This window comes from Lepidochelys kempii, chromosome 3 (assembly GCF_965140285.1).
Source record: "Lepidochelys kempii isolate rLepKem1 chromosome 3, rLepKem1.hap1, whole genome shotgun sequence".
NCBI lineage: Eukaryota > Metazoa > Chordata > Testudines > Cheloniidae > Lepidochelys > Lepidochelys kempii.
The window spans coordinates 126,868,655-126,885,080 of NC_136382.1; the positions used below are offsets into that span (position 1 = coordinate 126,868,655).

Genomic DNA, 16,426 nt, shown 5'->3' on the forward strand with positions numbered 1-16,426 from the left:
TGTGCCTTTGTGAAAGAATTTAAGGGACAGCAGGAGAAGGGGAACCTGTGAAATACTTCAGCCAGGGCCACGCTAAAAGGGGAGACATCTCAACTCCCCTGGAACAATCAAGTTACACTCTAGAGCTCAGTCAATAAAAAGCAGCCCCATCGCTGGCACTATACACCAGCGGCAGCGAAGCACAAACAAGTCACATCACACCAGCATCTCAGCCTGTCCTTGGTGGAGTGGAGATCCCCCAGGATGAAGGACCTCCATCATCGAAACTATCTTTCAAGAGAATACTAAACTGCATCTCTCTAGGGAGCCCTTCAGACAATAACCCCAGTGTCCTGGCCAATATCCCTAAAGACGGTCCTAAACCAAATGTAACCTACTATGAATGTAAAATTATGAAAAGACAGTTACCTTTTCTGCAACTGGTGTTCTTCGAGATGTGTTGCTCATGTCTATTCCACAATAGGTGTGTGTGCTTGCCACGTGCACCGGTGCTGGAAGTTTTTTCCTTAGCAGTACCTGTGGAGGGGGGCAGCACTCCCTGCGACCCCTGGAGTGGCACCAGCCTGGTGTGGTATAAGGGGAGCTCCGCACTCCCCCCACCCTCAATTCCTTCTTGCCAGACAACTCCGACAGAGGGAAGGAGGATGGGATGTGGAATAGACATGAGCAACACATCTCGAAGAACACCAGTTACAGAAAAGGTAACTGTCTTTTCTTCTTTGAGTGATTGCTCATGTGTATTCCACAATAGGTGATTCCAAGCTATATCTGTTGGAGGTGGGTAGGAGGTCATAAATTCCCGGGACGGAGTACGGCCCTGCCAAACCTGGCGTCATCCCTGGTTTGGGAGACGATCGCATAGTATGAGGTGAACGTGTGAACCTAAGACCACGTAGCGGCCCTACAAATGTCCTGGATGGGGACATGGGCCACGTATAAGGTTGAGGGCAGCGTACCAGTCCCCGGGGTCCAGGGAGGGGATGATAGAGGCCAGTGAGACCATGCAGAACTTGAGCCTCACCATGAACTGGTTTAGATCCTGCAGGTCCAGGATGGGCCTGAGTCTTCCTTTGGCCTTTAGTCGTGACCACGCTGGGAGGAAAGCACACAACCAATTGTAGAAGGGAAGCTTCATTAAGGAGGGGGGGATCTCAGAGGAAAACTGGCAGGGCGCCTCCATCAAAACCTCCTTTTTCCCGACTGTTTGCCCTTGGAGGACCCAGGTTGCGGGGCAGGCCGCAACTGCCTCTAAGGGCGCCTTTTATAGACCCTCAACATGCGATAGGCTGCCTCGTACTTCGGCTGGGTGGCCTGAGCGGGAGACTGCTGCGGCCTAAACTTAGATTTGGCCAGAGCCGGGACATACAGACCCAGAGTCTGGAGGGTCGCATGGGGGTCCTTCATGTCATGCAGCTTTGTATCCATTTGCTCGGCAAACAGAGCTTTGCCGTCAAACGGGAGATCCTGCATGGCAGCCTGTGCTCCACTGGGCAGCCCGGAGAGCAGTAGCCACAACGCCCTTCTCATGGACAGCGCCAAGGCCATGGACCGTGCTGCCGTGTCTGCCGCATACGAAGCTGCTTGCAGGGATGCTCTGACAGACGCTGTACCCTCCTCCACCAGCGCCTTGAATGCTTTCTTATCACGCTCCTGGATGGAATGCTCGAACTAGGGCAGGGAACCCCACAAATTGAATTCGTACCTGCCCAGGAGTGCCTGTGGTTTGCCACCCGCAATTAAAAACTCGAGGGAGACTAAAGCCTTCTCCCGAAAGAGTCGAGCTTTTGCGATTCTTTATTTTTCGGGGTAGGGGCTGGTTGGCCCTGCCGCTCCCTGTGGTTGATGACTCAACCACCAGGGAGTTGGGTGCCAGGTGGGCGTAGAGGTACTCGTGCCCTTTAGTGGGTACAAAGTACGTGAGTTCTGCCTTCTTAGAGATGGGGGCCAGCAAGCCGGTGTTTGCCACAAGACATTTGAAATTTTTGCCACTCCTTTGTGGAGGGGCAAAGCTACCCTGCCCGGTGCCGAAGAGGACAGCACGTTGAACAGGGAGTCTGAGGGTACCTTCAACTCCTCTACCTGGAGGTGGAGGTTTGATGCCACCCTTTTACAGATTCATAGATTCATAGATATTTAGGTCAGAAGGGACCAAGATGATCATCTAGTCTGACCTCCTGCACAATGCAGGCCACAGAATTTCACCCACCATTCCTGCAAAAAACCTCACACCTATATCTGTGCTATTGAAGTCCTCAAATCACAGTTTAAAGACTTCAAGGAGCAGAGAATCCTCCAGCAAGTGACCCATGCCCCATGCTACAGAGGAAGGCAAAAAACCTCCAGGGCCTCTTCCAATCTGCCCTGGAGGAAAATTCCTTCCCGACCCCAAATATGGCGATCAGCTAAACCCTGAGCATATGGGCAAGATTCACCAGCCAGATACTACAGAAAATTCTTTCCTGGGTAACTCAGATCCCACCCCATCTAATATCCCATCACAGGCCATTGGGCCTATTTACCATGAATATTTAATTACCAAAACCATGTTATCCCATCATACCATCTCCTCCATAAACTTATCGAGTTTAATCTTAAAGCCAGATAGATCTTTTGCCCCCACTGCTTCCCTTGGAAGGCTATTCCAAAACTTCACTCCTCTGATGGTTAGAAACCTTCGTCTAATTTCTAGTCTAAATTTCCTGGTGGCCAGTTTATATCCATTTGTTCTTGTGTCCACATTGCTACTGAGCTTAAATAATTCCTCTCCCTCTTCCTCTCTGGTATTTATCCCTCTGATATATTTATAGAGAGCAGTCATATCTCCCCTCAACCTTCTTTTAGTTAGGCTAAACAAGTTTTTGATGGGCCCTAAAGTCCTCCTGTGGGACACATCTGGGCAGGGCGAGGAGGCTGGCACGGTGCTCTTGGTGTCCGCCGGCACCGGAGGATGCACCACTTGGTCAGACTCCGGGCATGGTGCCGAGGACGTATGTCCCACCTACCCCCTTCTCGGAGGTCTGGAGAGGGAGGCCGACGGTGCCTCTGGGGCGAGTGGGCTCCCACCGGGGGCTGTGTCGGGGCCACGGTGCCCACTGGTACCATTGGGCCGGCCACGGGGCCCGGGGCCACTGAAGCCTGGCTGGCCTGTCCCATAGAAGGGCGACTATAAGCGGAGGCCGGGCTGACGAACAACCTGCCACTGTATGGGGTCTGGGAGGAACAGTGGGGCCGGGAGTGACGTTGCCCATGGGACTGCGATCTTGATGCGGAGGACCAGTACCGTCTGTAGCTGCTGCTCCGCGATCGGCTCCGAGGGGCAAACCTGTGACTGCGAGGTGCCGGTGATCGATGCCCTGGGCTGCAGAGGCAATGCCTTGGAGGACTCTTGGAGTGGGATTCTGAGTGGGAACAGCATCGACGTCCGTGCCATGACTGGCCATGGTAATCCCTATGAGATGAGGACCTCTGGCAACATCTGCTTCGGTCTCGTTGGTACTCACTCTGTGACGCGGAGTGGTGCCGAGAGTTTCGGTCGGACGGCACCCATCCAGACAGTCTGGTGGGAGTTGAGGGCGATCCACGCGGACTACGCCCTGAACTGTTGCTGGGCAACGAACGGCGTTGGGAACGTTCCCTGGAATGAGACCGGTGCTGAGCTGGGGGCGACTGCGGAGAACCCAGCGGTGGCTTGCTCCTGCAGCATGGTGCTGACGCTGGTGGCGCTCCTGGTACCAGCATGGACATGACGTCCCAGGCCGCCTACAGGGCCTCCCATGTTTCCGAAGCAGCCGGGCTACTCCACTCTAGTGAGTTGGAGGCCTAGAGGCCGGAGGGAATCGAGGACTGCCTGACATGGGTCTAGTCTCTGCCCCTGGTTTCCCTCGGTGCCGCTGCAAAGAAGGTGTTTCCTTTGCCTTCTTGTGCCCCGTGTATGGGGAGCGGTGCCGACTGGTCGAAGGCACCGGAAGGTCGCTGCCCATCGATGCTGCGGTGCCCGGTGCCAACTCAGAATGGTGCACCGGAGTAGGGGTCAGCACCAACTCCATCAGAATAGCTTGGAGCCTAATCTCTCAGTCCGAGGTGTAAATGACTTGCAAATCTTGCAAGGATCGCTGATATGGGTTTCTCCCAAACAGCGTAAACAGTCTGCGGGTGGGTCACTCCTTGGCATAGATCGCCTACAAGTGTCACATGACTTAAAACCCGGGGCGCAGGGCATGCCCCGGTCCGGGCACTCTAACTGAACAGCTAACTAACTACAGATACTAGCACTGAACGAACAAAAAGTTCTGGGGACAAGCTACAGCAAAGCTGGAGCAGAGTAGTTCCGATGCACCTTCACGGGTGGCAAGAAGGAACTGAGGGTGGGGGGAGTGCGCAGCTCCCCTTATACCACACCATGGAGGAGCCACTCCAGGGGTTACTGGGATGTTCCCCCTATGGGTACTGCTAGGGGAAAAACTTCTGGCACCGGTGCACTAGCGAGTATGCACACCTATTGTGGAATACACATGAGCAATCACTCGAAGAAGAATGCCCAGTTTCCCCCAAAGGTTTGCCAGCTATTCAAGTGAACCTAAGCAGAGTTTCAAGTGAGCGTCTCCCCCCGCCACACACACACACACACAAATTGTGTGTGTGAACCATGCAAAACTCATTGGTTTCAGTCAAGTTTGTTTTGAATTTGGGGTCATTAGAGCGCCAAGTGAAACTTCAGGGATGTGAAGTTCAAACCGTGTGAACCAGAACTAGCAAGTCTGGCATAGCTCTACTTCTAGAGCGCAAGGCTCTCTCCTAGGAGCTGTTAGTGAGTGCATAGTGTGTGCCATACCTGCTCACCTAATCCCATCTGACTGCTTTGTGGGATACTTTTAAAACCATTAGATGCCTAAAGGAAGAACATACTTGTCTTTAGAATAAAAGTTCTTCTCCTGTTTCTCTCATCCCTTCCTTCCCCACACCAGTCCCACTTTACACTTCGCTTCCCTCTCTCACTTCCCTCAGCTCTCTAACTTCTCTTGCCCCAACTCTCATTCCAACAGCGCCAGAACAGGTTCCTCTGAGCCTCACATTCCCTACCTGCCAAGCTCTTCAGCAGCTCCCATAAACTCCGGAGTACTGATGCAGAAGAACAGTTTTGCACTGACTGGTGTCCTAATGGTAAAATGGTCCACATGGCTCCTTCTAATCCCATTGGAGTAGGGATTGCTCCTGCAGTCAGGACTCTTCTCACTAGGCCTAGCGCCTGACTCAGCAGCTATAAACATGCTTCACCAGCAGACTTGGTAGTGTGAGAAATACCATAGGAAGCTTGGAAGCAGTCTTGCCAATAATCATGTCCTTTTCAGGATAATTGTGTCAATCATAAATTATATGAAAGACACTCAGATCTGTATGGCTGGCAAGTAATGGCAGGGTTGCTACTCTTTAGTTTATTCACGCTGGGCAGAGTCACATGTTTAGTGATAACTTTGTTTTTATTCCCACCATCAAAATACTTGTTTTAGATAGGGTGACCAGATGTCCTGTTTTTATAGGGACAGTCCCGTTTTTGGGGACTTTTTTTTTTAATGTAGGAGCCTATTACTCACTACCCCTGTCCTGTTTTCTCACAGTTGCTATCTGGTCACCCTAGTTTTAGAGCAAGATCTGGAACCAGAGGAAGAGTACCTAAATCATCTCCCTTATGGAAACAGCCTGTATATTTCAAACAAGATGACATCAGTATGATTTATAAAAAAAACAAACAAAACAAAACAAAAACAAAAAAACCCAAACACCTGTGAATTTAAAGAGAAAATTAAGTCCTTTCTATTACCTATGGCTAGAAAACTGCTACCAAAACTATTTCTGAGAGAATATTTTTAATGAAAAATCATAAGGAAAATTGGTCCAATTTTTCATTCAACACTACTTTCCATAGATGTTTTAAACCAACATAGAGGACTGACTAGAAAGCTACATTCCTAGTATACAACTCTACAGACTGATTTAAAATGGCTACAGAAAAGTTATCATTCTTTATGGATTGCAATAGACTTTCCATATGGGCAGACTCTCCCATAGTTTTTGTTTTTAACTTGGTTGTATTCTCTCTTTTTGGAAGGTAAAAATTCAACAGCACTGTCAGAACTAAGCTAATGATTGATGCTTCCTGAAATGGTAGCCATCTTGTAAATTGGGAAGGAACCATTTCATTCAACCTGCCAAAGCCCAAACATGAGAGAGACCAAGTTGGGCTTAATAGACTCAAAATAAGGGACATATGATTATTAGGGCTGTCAATGATGAAAAAAATTAATTGAGCTGTTAAACAATAATATCCAAAAATATTTAAACAAATAGTATTCTGTTTTCTATATTTTCAAATATATTGATTTCAATTACAATACAGAATACGAAGTGTACAGTGCTCACTTTATATTTATTTTTATTACAAATATTTGCATTGGAAACAACAAAAGAAATAGTATTTTTTATTTCACCTAGTACAAGTACTGTAGTACAATTTCTTTATCATGAAAGTTGAACTTACAAATGTAGGATTATGTACATAAAAATAACTGCATTCAAAAATAAAACAATGTAAAAACTTTAGAGCCTACAAGTGCAGTCAATCCTACTTCTTGTTCATCCAATTGCTCAAACAAGTTTGTTTACATTTGTGGAGATAATGCTGCCCGCTTCTTGTTTCAATGTCACCTGAAGGTGAGAACAGGCGTTTGCATGGCATTGTTGTAGCCAGTGTCACAAGATATTTACGTGTCAGATGCGATAAAGATTCTTATGTCCCTTCATGCTTCAACCACCATTCCAGAGGACATGCGTCCATGCTGATGACGGGTTCTGCTCGATAACGATCCAAAGCAGTACAGACCGACGCATGTTCATTTTCATCATTTGAGTCAGATGCCACCAGCAGAAGACTGATTTTCTTTTTTGGTGGTTCTGGGTTCTGTAGTTTCCGCATCGGAGTGTTGCTCTTTTAAGACTTCTGAAAGCATGCTCCACACCTTGCCCCCTCCGATTTTGGAAGGCACTTCAGATTCTTAAATTTTGGGTTGAGGACTGTAGTTATCTTTAGAAATCTCACACTGGTACCTGCTTTGCATTTTGTCAAATCTGCAGTGAAAGTGTTCTTAAAATGAACATGTGCTGGGTCATCATAAAAGACCGCTATAACATGAAATATATGGCAGAATGCATGTGAAACAGAACAGAAGACATACAATTCTCCCCGCGCAAAAGAGTTCAGTCACAAATTTAATTAACACATTATTTATTTAATGAGCATCATCAGCATGGAAGCATGTCCTCTGGAATGGTGGCCGAAGAATGAAGGGGCATACGAATGTTTAGCATATCTGGCGCATAAATACTGTACCTTGCAATGCTGGCTAAAAAAGTGCCACGTGAACGCCTGTTCTCACTTTCAGATGACATTGTAAATAAAAAGCAGAAGGTATTATCTCCCATAAATGTAAACAAACATGTTTCTCTTAGCGATTGGCTAAACAAGAAATAGGGCTGAGTGGATTTGTAGGCTCTAAAGTTTTACATTGTTTTGTTTTTGAGTGCAGTTATGTAACAAAAATATTTCTACATTTGTAAGTTGCACTTTCATGATAAAGAATTGCACTGCAGTACTTGTATGCTGTGAATGGAAAAATATTTCTTTTATCATTTTTACAGTAAAAAGAAAAGGAGTACTTGTGGCACCTTAGAGACTAACCAATTTATTTGAGCATAAGCTGTCGTGAGCTACAGCTCACTTCATTGGATGCAATTTTTTATTAATAAAAATAATAAAGTGAACACTGTACACTTTGTATTCTGTGTTGTAATTGAAATCAATATTTTGAAAATGTAAAACACATCCAAAATATTTAATAAATTTCAATTGGTATTCTATTAATAGTTTAATAGTGCAATTAAAACTGTAATTAGTCCAGATTAATTTTTTTTTAGTTAATGGCGTGAGTTAACTGCGATTAATCGAAAGCCCTAAAGATTATCTATTCAGGAAGCTGGAAAGGACGCAGGATTCACTGCTTTAGTATAAATCACTTCAGTTTCATGATTTTTCATTGCTGATAAATGAGCGCTGGGGTCAAAGGAAGGAAATAACAAAAATAATAAGACCAAAGTCTCTGGCCTATTGTGGAAAAACTCCACTGAAGTCACTGGCACTGTGCCCATTGACACTAGCAGAGAATTTGGACCTCAATATGACAACCTGTTACAGGAAAATCTAAGCCTCTGATTAAATAGTTTAAATTGCTCAGAATATTTCTGTAACAGTGTCATGTGCTCCTGTAAGAATGATTGCAATTTCATAAACATGTCTGTTTTATTGTCTCCAGATAGTCTTGAAAGAACAGTAGCGTAAATTCCCACACACAGTTTTAACCTGTTAACACCAAACGGACCTAATACAAGCACCATCTAATGAAGCTTGTGATCATGCAGTTACGGAGGGTGGCGGGGGGGACCTCACTGCTGCCTGCTTGTTTTGACTTCAACTTGGTAGGGACCCTATGCATAAATAATGCTACAAGTTCACATGCAACAATAAAACATTGTATTTCCTAGCATAGCATTGTCACTTGGTTTCAGTTTTTTGGGATCCCAGTTTCACCAGTACACTCCCACATCCTGCTAGTAGGATAATTCAGCTATCCTGAAAATTATTATTAAATTATATTTTATTGCAATGGTGCCTCAGGACCCCAATCATAAACCAGGATCCCACTGTGCTAGGATCTTGCAAGCACACAAGAGACAGTCCCTGCCCAGTGCACTGTCATCACAGCACAACACAATTTTCACATCATCGTGTGTTACAACACGTGAAATAACAGGCTAGACTGTGGACCCCTTACTGATAAAAGAAGCAGGTATGTCTACACTGTGTTTTAAAACCCTCAGTAGTGAGTCTCAGAGCTCGCACTACAGCAGTAAACTGCTGTGGAGACATTTGGGCTCTGGCTAGAGTTTGGGCTCTAAAGCCCAGGGAGGAAGGTGGGTTTCAGAGCCTGATTCATCAGTGCAGGATAAACAGCTGCTCAAAAATGCTCTTTCTACAATTCTTCTTCCCCATCTAGCTTCTGAGGGATTACCAAGATCCAGAACTCACTTGCCACCTCAGTTTCACTTTCTCAGCTTGACATGCAACCTTGAGAAATAAACTGGTCTTCTGTTTAAGGCAGCAGTGTTCTCTAGTGCTTAAGGTGAAAATGACATGCTCAGCAGTGAAGATTCAGGGGGATAGCTCCTATTTATTTATTTTTAAAATCAGAAGAGGAATGTAAGTCCTCCCAACAACCTCTCACAGATCCACAAGCACTGCTGATGGGGACTCCAGGAAAGAAGCCCCATTAGTAATGAGTGGGTAGCAAATTCCCAGTATCCACATCTGGGGAGCTGCAACCTATGGAAACTGGTTTTTGTGGACCAGCTGTGATTTCTAGGCATTGCAACAGAATTCTGCCTAGTTTCAAAGTCTAGTTAAATTTGCTAATTGACAAAAATGTCTTTAGCTCTCACATGTACAAACCCAAGTGTTTAAATGCAAAGACATGAATACTTAACGATATTGTAAATCTTACATTAACAAAACACACAGCACAATCTCTGCTGGCATAACTGATTTGAATTTAATAGAAGCTGTTGGGTCCTCAACACTTTTGAAAGACAGGCCATTTATGTAGGTGCCTAAGCAAGTGTTGAGGACCCAACATACATAGCCTTTAAAGTCATCTGCAAAGGAAAGACCACTGGGTTTGTACTGCATAAGCAGGTGTTTACTTTAACACACAGTCCACAGATAAGGCAAAGTCCAAAATGACCACTCTTTCTGGGGTTTGGATTTGTTGGATTATTGTTGATTTTTTATTATCCCTCAGTATTACATCATAGGGATTTTTTTTTAAAGTCTTTGCAACATACAAGATCTTTAAGCATAAGAAAACTGCTGTCTAAAATGTATCCCCTTGAGTTACCAATAAATCTTGAGCACAAACAGACGCTATAGGTTTGGGTTGTCAGATGTTGTGTTAAACCATCTGCAGAACTGAATTTTAGGTGCTCAAATGTTATAAAGAAGCAAAAAAAAAAAAAGATTGTACATACAAAGGATAAGAAATGTGGGTACCTTTAATGACTACGTGAGGGCCTGAAAAGTGATTTTATTGGTTCACATGCATTGTCCTCTTTTCTTTTGAATGACTTTGGAAATGAGAGAGAGTACTTAACAGTAACTGTTGCTCTTCAAAGGTCACCTCCATGCATTCATAGTACACGCCCGCCTTCCCCTCTGTTTTGGAATCCTATATAATGTCAGGACTCCACAGGTAGGGAGGCGCATTCCCTTTGCAGAATAGGGCAAGAAGTTCAACTTCACGCAAGATCTCTTTTGCGCAATCCTCCCCCCATCAACACACACAGCTTTTCAAGGCAGTTCCACAGCTCAACACCAAGAACACAATATCCCACAAGTGCGAATGCACAGAGGCAATTCTCAAAGAAGAGTAAGTCACACACAGATATTACATTTCCCAGTGATGCCTAAAAACCAACTCCCAAAAATTTACGCATCTCTCTCAAGTCTTCCAGCATCATAAGGGACCATCCTCCTCATTTCAGTTTACATCTGTTTTATTTCATGTGTCATAGGAGAGCAAGGAGATCATTTGTTTTTTCCACAAATCAGAATTTTGTGATTGCTACATTAGAAAAATAAATTTGTTTTAAACATTTTGATATTTCTTAAAATATTTTAGTCCTAATTTCCTCTGAAAGTGGCTGTCCTATACTTGGATTTTATAGTACTAGCCTATTCAAATACACACTTTTTAGCCTTATTTACACGGACCTCTCTCTTAGAATGTCCCATTCTTGCATCATCACCAGTTCAGCTCCACTGGTGGTACCAACAGGGAGAGCTCCAGAGTAATTAACGTGTAAGCTCAGAATAGACACAGCCTTACTTTTGTGGCTTGTGTTCCACATTAAAGAATAAGAAGATTAAAAGCACAGTAGGTGATTGTGCTTGGGATTCAGCATCCATTAAACTACCTGGCAGTGTTGCTTTAAAGTAAAGTCCAAATTTTAGTTTTTACATAAAACAGGGGGGAGGCAAGGAGGGTGCTTTATAAAAGCTAACATTTAATGGATTTAATTAAATATCAATACATTCTAGCAAGTGACTTACTGAAAGAAAAAGTGAAATGCACTAATTTGTTTTCATACACCAAAAATGGTGAAAACTAAGCCAGCTTTCTAAGAATCTTTTGTCTTTACTCATCAATAATTATTAGTGACTCAGGCAAGGACTTTTTTTAAAAGAGGATTATTTTTAATCTCACTGTGTTCTTAAGAACATTTTCCAGTTTAATCAGTCATTTTTCTTCTTGCAACAAGCTCACTTTCCAGGAGAAAATCCTGAGTTTGAAACTTTCAATAATTCCCCACCAACAGACCAACTTGCCCACCCTCCCATGAAAGGAGGGGATTTATAGTTAAATTGTATTAATGCTAATGGGTGTTATTCACATAAACCCTGCATATTAATACTAGAAAAGACAACTCCTACAATTTCAAAAGGGTATGGGGAAAAAAATCTCTTAAATTTTCCAGTCAAGCCTTATATTTCTTTCTAAACATTTCCCTATATTTTCAGTAGGCAAATCCCCCTTCTTTTCCCTCAAAATAAAAATTCATACCTTTTTTCTTCCTTGCTGTTCAAGAGTTTGCTTGAAGTTGAGATCAGACATTTGGATCTGAATTCGTTGCTTTTGAACTTTCTTGTTCAACAAATCCCTGTAACGCACATACATGGCATTTCTCAGCCTGTATAGATTTTTGTAGTTTTCAAGATGGCGCTGGAAGAAAATATTCACATGAATTTGGGGTTTGGGTTTGTTTATTTTTTGTTAAATGTGTATTTTCTTTCCACCTTTCCACTAACCACTAACCACTTCCATTTCCAAAATAACTGGACATGGACTTTCCTGATCAGAATATAGGCTCACTTGTAGAGTTGTGCAGGAACCAGATTTTTTGCTTCAGAGAAAGAGTTTTGCAATTTTGAATTTTTTTCCGTTCTGGAACAGAATGAAGCTTTTTCTTTTTCTTTTTTTTTTTTTTTTGAGATTTCCCATTAATCAAATTTTCAAAAAACCCCTGCAATGTGAAACAATGTTTTGATCATCCCAATGTGGACTCGTCTCATTTTATAAAAAAAAGATCAGTCATTTTGAAACAGAAAAATCAAAAATGCTCCATTCCAAAAAGGTTAAAATGCAGCGTATCAGAATGACATTCAAATTCACTTTCAACGAATCTGCATTTTCCAACCAGCTCTACTCATTTCTGTTCTAAGTACAGACATCAGAAACACTACAAACAGGGAATGGAGTCAGAATCCATGTGCTGAGTGGGATCCCTAACTCCCAGATGAGGAGGGACTGGGAGTGAAGGAGAGAACATCTTGCATTGCTCGCAAAGAAGTCATTATGGGCATCCATCTGCTGTGAGGGAGGGATGATACTTGAGATTGTGTTTAGGTGGATATCAACAGGAAAGAAGAAGTTGGGAGGGGGGTGACGAGAACATGTCCTTCTCATCTAATGGCTGTATCGATAGTATTTCTCTCTGCAATCCCCTCTAGCAGAGGCATTGGCTCTTCCAATTCTGCACTGAAATCCTGTGCAATCTCACTGATTTCAACAGGATGTAAATCAGCACAGAATTTGGTCCCTGAAGTAAGCTGGTAGGCACCACTAGAAGTTACATTCAGTCCTCATTTGAAAGCAAGGAGGAAAAGAAGGCTCCTGGGCCCTGGAACTCCTGGAAAGATGGAAGAAAAAGACAAGGAAGTTATGAAGTGACTGCAGCAGCACCACCATTGTAGTTTAAACAATTACAATAAACGCTTTTTTATCCTGCATGTTGGAGGAATGGGGGGTGTTGGTAAGTGAAAAATTCCAGTCAACTAAGAGGAAAGGAGTTTGGGTGCAGGGTTGGGAGTTTGGGTATGGGAAGGGGCTTGGGGCAGGGGGTTGAGGTGCCAGATCCGGGGGGTGCTCCCCTTGGGCGGCTCCCCGCAAGTGGCAACCTGTCCCTGCTGCTCTTAGGCAGCTCTGCATGCTGCCCCCACCCAGACTGCTGGCTCTGCAGCTCCCATTGGCTGGGAACCGCAACCAATAGGAGCTGCGGGCGCAGCGCTTGCAGCGGACGCAGCGCACAGAGCCGCCTAGCCGCACTTCCACCTAGGAGCAGTAGAGATACGTTGCCGCTTCTGGGGAGCCAGGAGGAGCCAGGCTGGGAACCTGCCAGCCCCATGCCAACTAGACTATAAACCGAACTTTCTATGAAGATTAAAAATGCCAGTTTATAGAGCTTTCCAGTTGGTACAGGGCTGATAACACACCTTTTACTGTATTTAAAACCTGTCAAAGCTTTTGATGAAACATTCCTAGAAGGCTGAGAAATAGTTCAGCAGAAAGAGGGGCGATTGCTGCTGTGAAAACAGAGAAGCATATTCTGCAGTGCTGACTGGAAGGGGCTGACTTCACATTTCGCCTCCACAACCCTCCAGCAGTGGATGAATTCTAATCCACATATCTAAGCATCTTTTTTTATGCAGTACCTGGATTAAGGCGCAGGCACCAACATTCAGCAATGATTCCTGTCATAAGACATCTTCAGAGTGACTAGCTTCACAAAGCATCAGAGAGAAAGAGACACCTGTAATCATGCTCTTTTAAAGAAGCTTTTGATGTGACAAATAAAACCAAGAGAATGGAGAAGAAAAAGAGAACAAGTCACAAGTTTGGGGGGGGGGGGTTTGTTTGTTTTTTATAAGCAGTTTCAGTTTAGGCTCATTCTGGAGACCATCTGGAAAAATCTTATTAAAAAAAATAAAAAGCCCTTTGCTATTTTAATAGTTGTTTTGTGTATCCTTACTTGCTTTATAGAGTCTTTAAATTAAAGGTGGGGGGGGAGAGACACAATGAAAGACAAAGATCTTTGAAATATTTAGGAATTTCTTATGATGGTAAAATACAGCTAAGGAAATGGACATAAGACAGGGCATGCGAGTTAACACTTTTTAAAATACTTCCTTACTCCAGGATCTTTTGGGCTTCTTGGGAAAAGTTTTAGTAGAACTTTCATTCAAATCAATTGACTGCCAGGACTTACAGGGCTGCGCTTGAAACACTCATTATTTGGATGCTCTAGGTATGAGTCAGATTTTTTTTTTTCAAATGAAAATCAAAGTGCCAGCAAGTCACTATACGGAATACCCCATAAAAAGAGAGCATACTGTGTATGGAAAAAAGTGACTTGCCATCAACTGTTGGCTGCAGTGAGTCTGTCAGCTAAGTCACATTGCACATACAGGTCCTATATGGCTAGCACTTATCAGACAATTAGAAGGTCTCCTTGAATGATATCGTGAAATTAAATAATGGATAATTCAGGTACCAGAATTCTCTCTCAGCCAAGCTTGCATCTACAACATTGTATTAAAGAATACAGTAAGTATTCTGGTACCTAGAATACTATCCAGTAGTATACTTAGGGCCCAGTTCCGTGCCAGTGAAGTCAATGAGTCTTGCCATCAACTTCAGTAGCTCAAGAACAGGCCCTTCGGGGTCAGGTTTATAATGAAAGATGGCTGAAAAATCCATGAGCAAAACTGCACACCTATGTTTATACATGCAATTACTATGACTGCATGTTCAATACTAATTACAGTAGAACCTCAGAGTTATAAACACCTTGGGAACGGAGGTTGTTCATAACTCTGAAATGTTCGTAACTCTGAACAAAACGTCATGGTCGTTCTTTCAAAAGTTTGCAACTGAACATTGACTTAATACAGCTTTGAAACTTTACTATGAAGAAGAAGAAAAATGCCATTTTTAACCATCTTAATTTTAAATGAAACCAGCACAGAAACAGGCTTTTTTTAGTAGTTTACGTTTAACACAGTACTGTACTATATTTGTTTTTCTGGTGTCCAGTATCAGGGGGTAGCTGTGTTAGTCTGTATCCACAAAAACAACAGGGAGTCCGGTGGCACCTTAAAGACTAACCGATTTATTTGGGCATAAGCTTTCGTGATGCATCTGAAAGAGTGGGTTTTTTACCCACGAAAGCTTATGCCCAAATAAATCAGTTAGTCTTTAAGGTGCCACCGGACTCCCTGTTGTTTTTACTTTTTGTGCGTCTCTGTCTCTGCTGCTGCCTGTTTACGTACTTCCAAATGAGGTGTGTGGTTGACAGTCAGTTCATAACTCTGGTGTTACGTAACTCTGAGGTTCTACTGTACATACAAAATCCCAACAATTGTGCATGCAAATGTAAGAGCACAATTGTACACATACTTTATACACAAATCTCAAAACGCCTTTAAAAATTTGGGTCCACTGTGTATTACATAGTAAGTCATTTGAACACTAGTAATAAACTTAAATCCAATGTACCGTTCAATACTTAAAGCTGGAAGTGCATAAGTATCATACAATACAATAGCCAGTGCTTTCTTGTGTCTTTGAGCTAAATGCATGTGCAATATCAGTTTTATGTCTGACATATCTGGGAACGATATGCTGCATTTGTTTGGTGACAGGTGAATCTACCAGGTCTTTTCTTTCTCTATCTTCTATGACCCGGTGTTCTTAATTCTAAATTAGAAGGAACTTAAGTCTGAATTATTTTGTTCACTTCTCTGTGTATTCAAAGTGCCAATATACCACCCACTATTATACTGATAACACTCTGCATATTTACAGATAGAATATAAATATTCTTAGGTTAATATATTGAAGAATAACTGAAATAATCTCGAAGTATTATAGTGAGTTCCCAGCAGATGGTGCTGTTGACTATGGTCTGGATCAATACCATCACTGGCCCAAGAGGAGCATATTGTCATCCATTTCACCCCTGCCCCAGCAGAAGAATTTCTGTGATCAGTGCCTCAGTAAGCTGCCAGGCCCCAAATCCATTTTCAGTAGATATCCGTGCTTTACTCAATGGCAGCTAAGAAAGTAAGGGTGCCTGCTTTTCTAAATAAACTGTTTTGGACCCTGACAACAGAGTTATGTTTGGATTGCCAAGTTCCCAAAGAACTTTATATAGCATCATAGTTGTATGGTGATATGATGTAACAACCCACAACGTCGGGGTCAATGCTGACTCCATCAGGACGGCCCAGAGCCTAATGTCTCTCTCTCTCTCTCGGTCCAAGGCTTAAACGACTTGCAAATCTTGCAGTGACAGCTGAGATGGGTTTCACCCAGTGTAAACAGTCTGTGTACGGATCACTCACTGGCATCGGTCGCCTACAAGTGTTCCACAACTTAAAACCCAGGCGTGGGGCATGCCCCGGCCCAAGTGCACTAACTAACAACTA

General features: G+C 43.5%; 1 protein-coding gene across 5 annotated transcripts in view; it reads right to left on the reverse strand.

Moving 5' to 3' along the window:
* Positions 1-16,426, reverse strand: part of LOC140909185 (uncharacterized) — a 101,546-nt gene that overhangs the window by 67,341 nt on the left and 17,779 nt on the right. For all 5 annotated transcript variants that reach the window (XR_012158127.1, XM_073337892.1, XM_073337893.1 and 2 more), the window contains one exon: positions 11,724-11,882. Coding sequence is in view for 4 of the 5 variants with exons in the window: in XM_073337892.1 (XP_073193993.1) it covers positions 11,724-11,882 (159 nt within the window). In the remaining variant the exon portion in view is untranslated. The remainder of the gene's footprint in view (positions 1-11,723; positions 11,883-16,426) is intronic.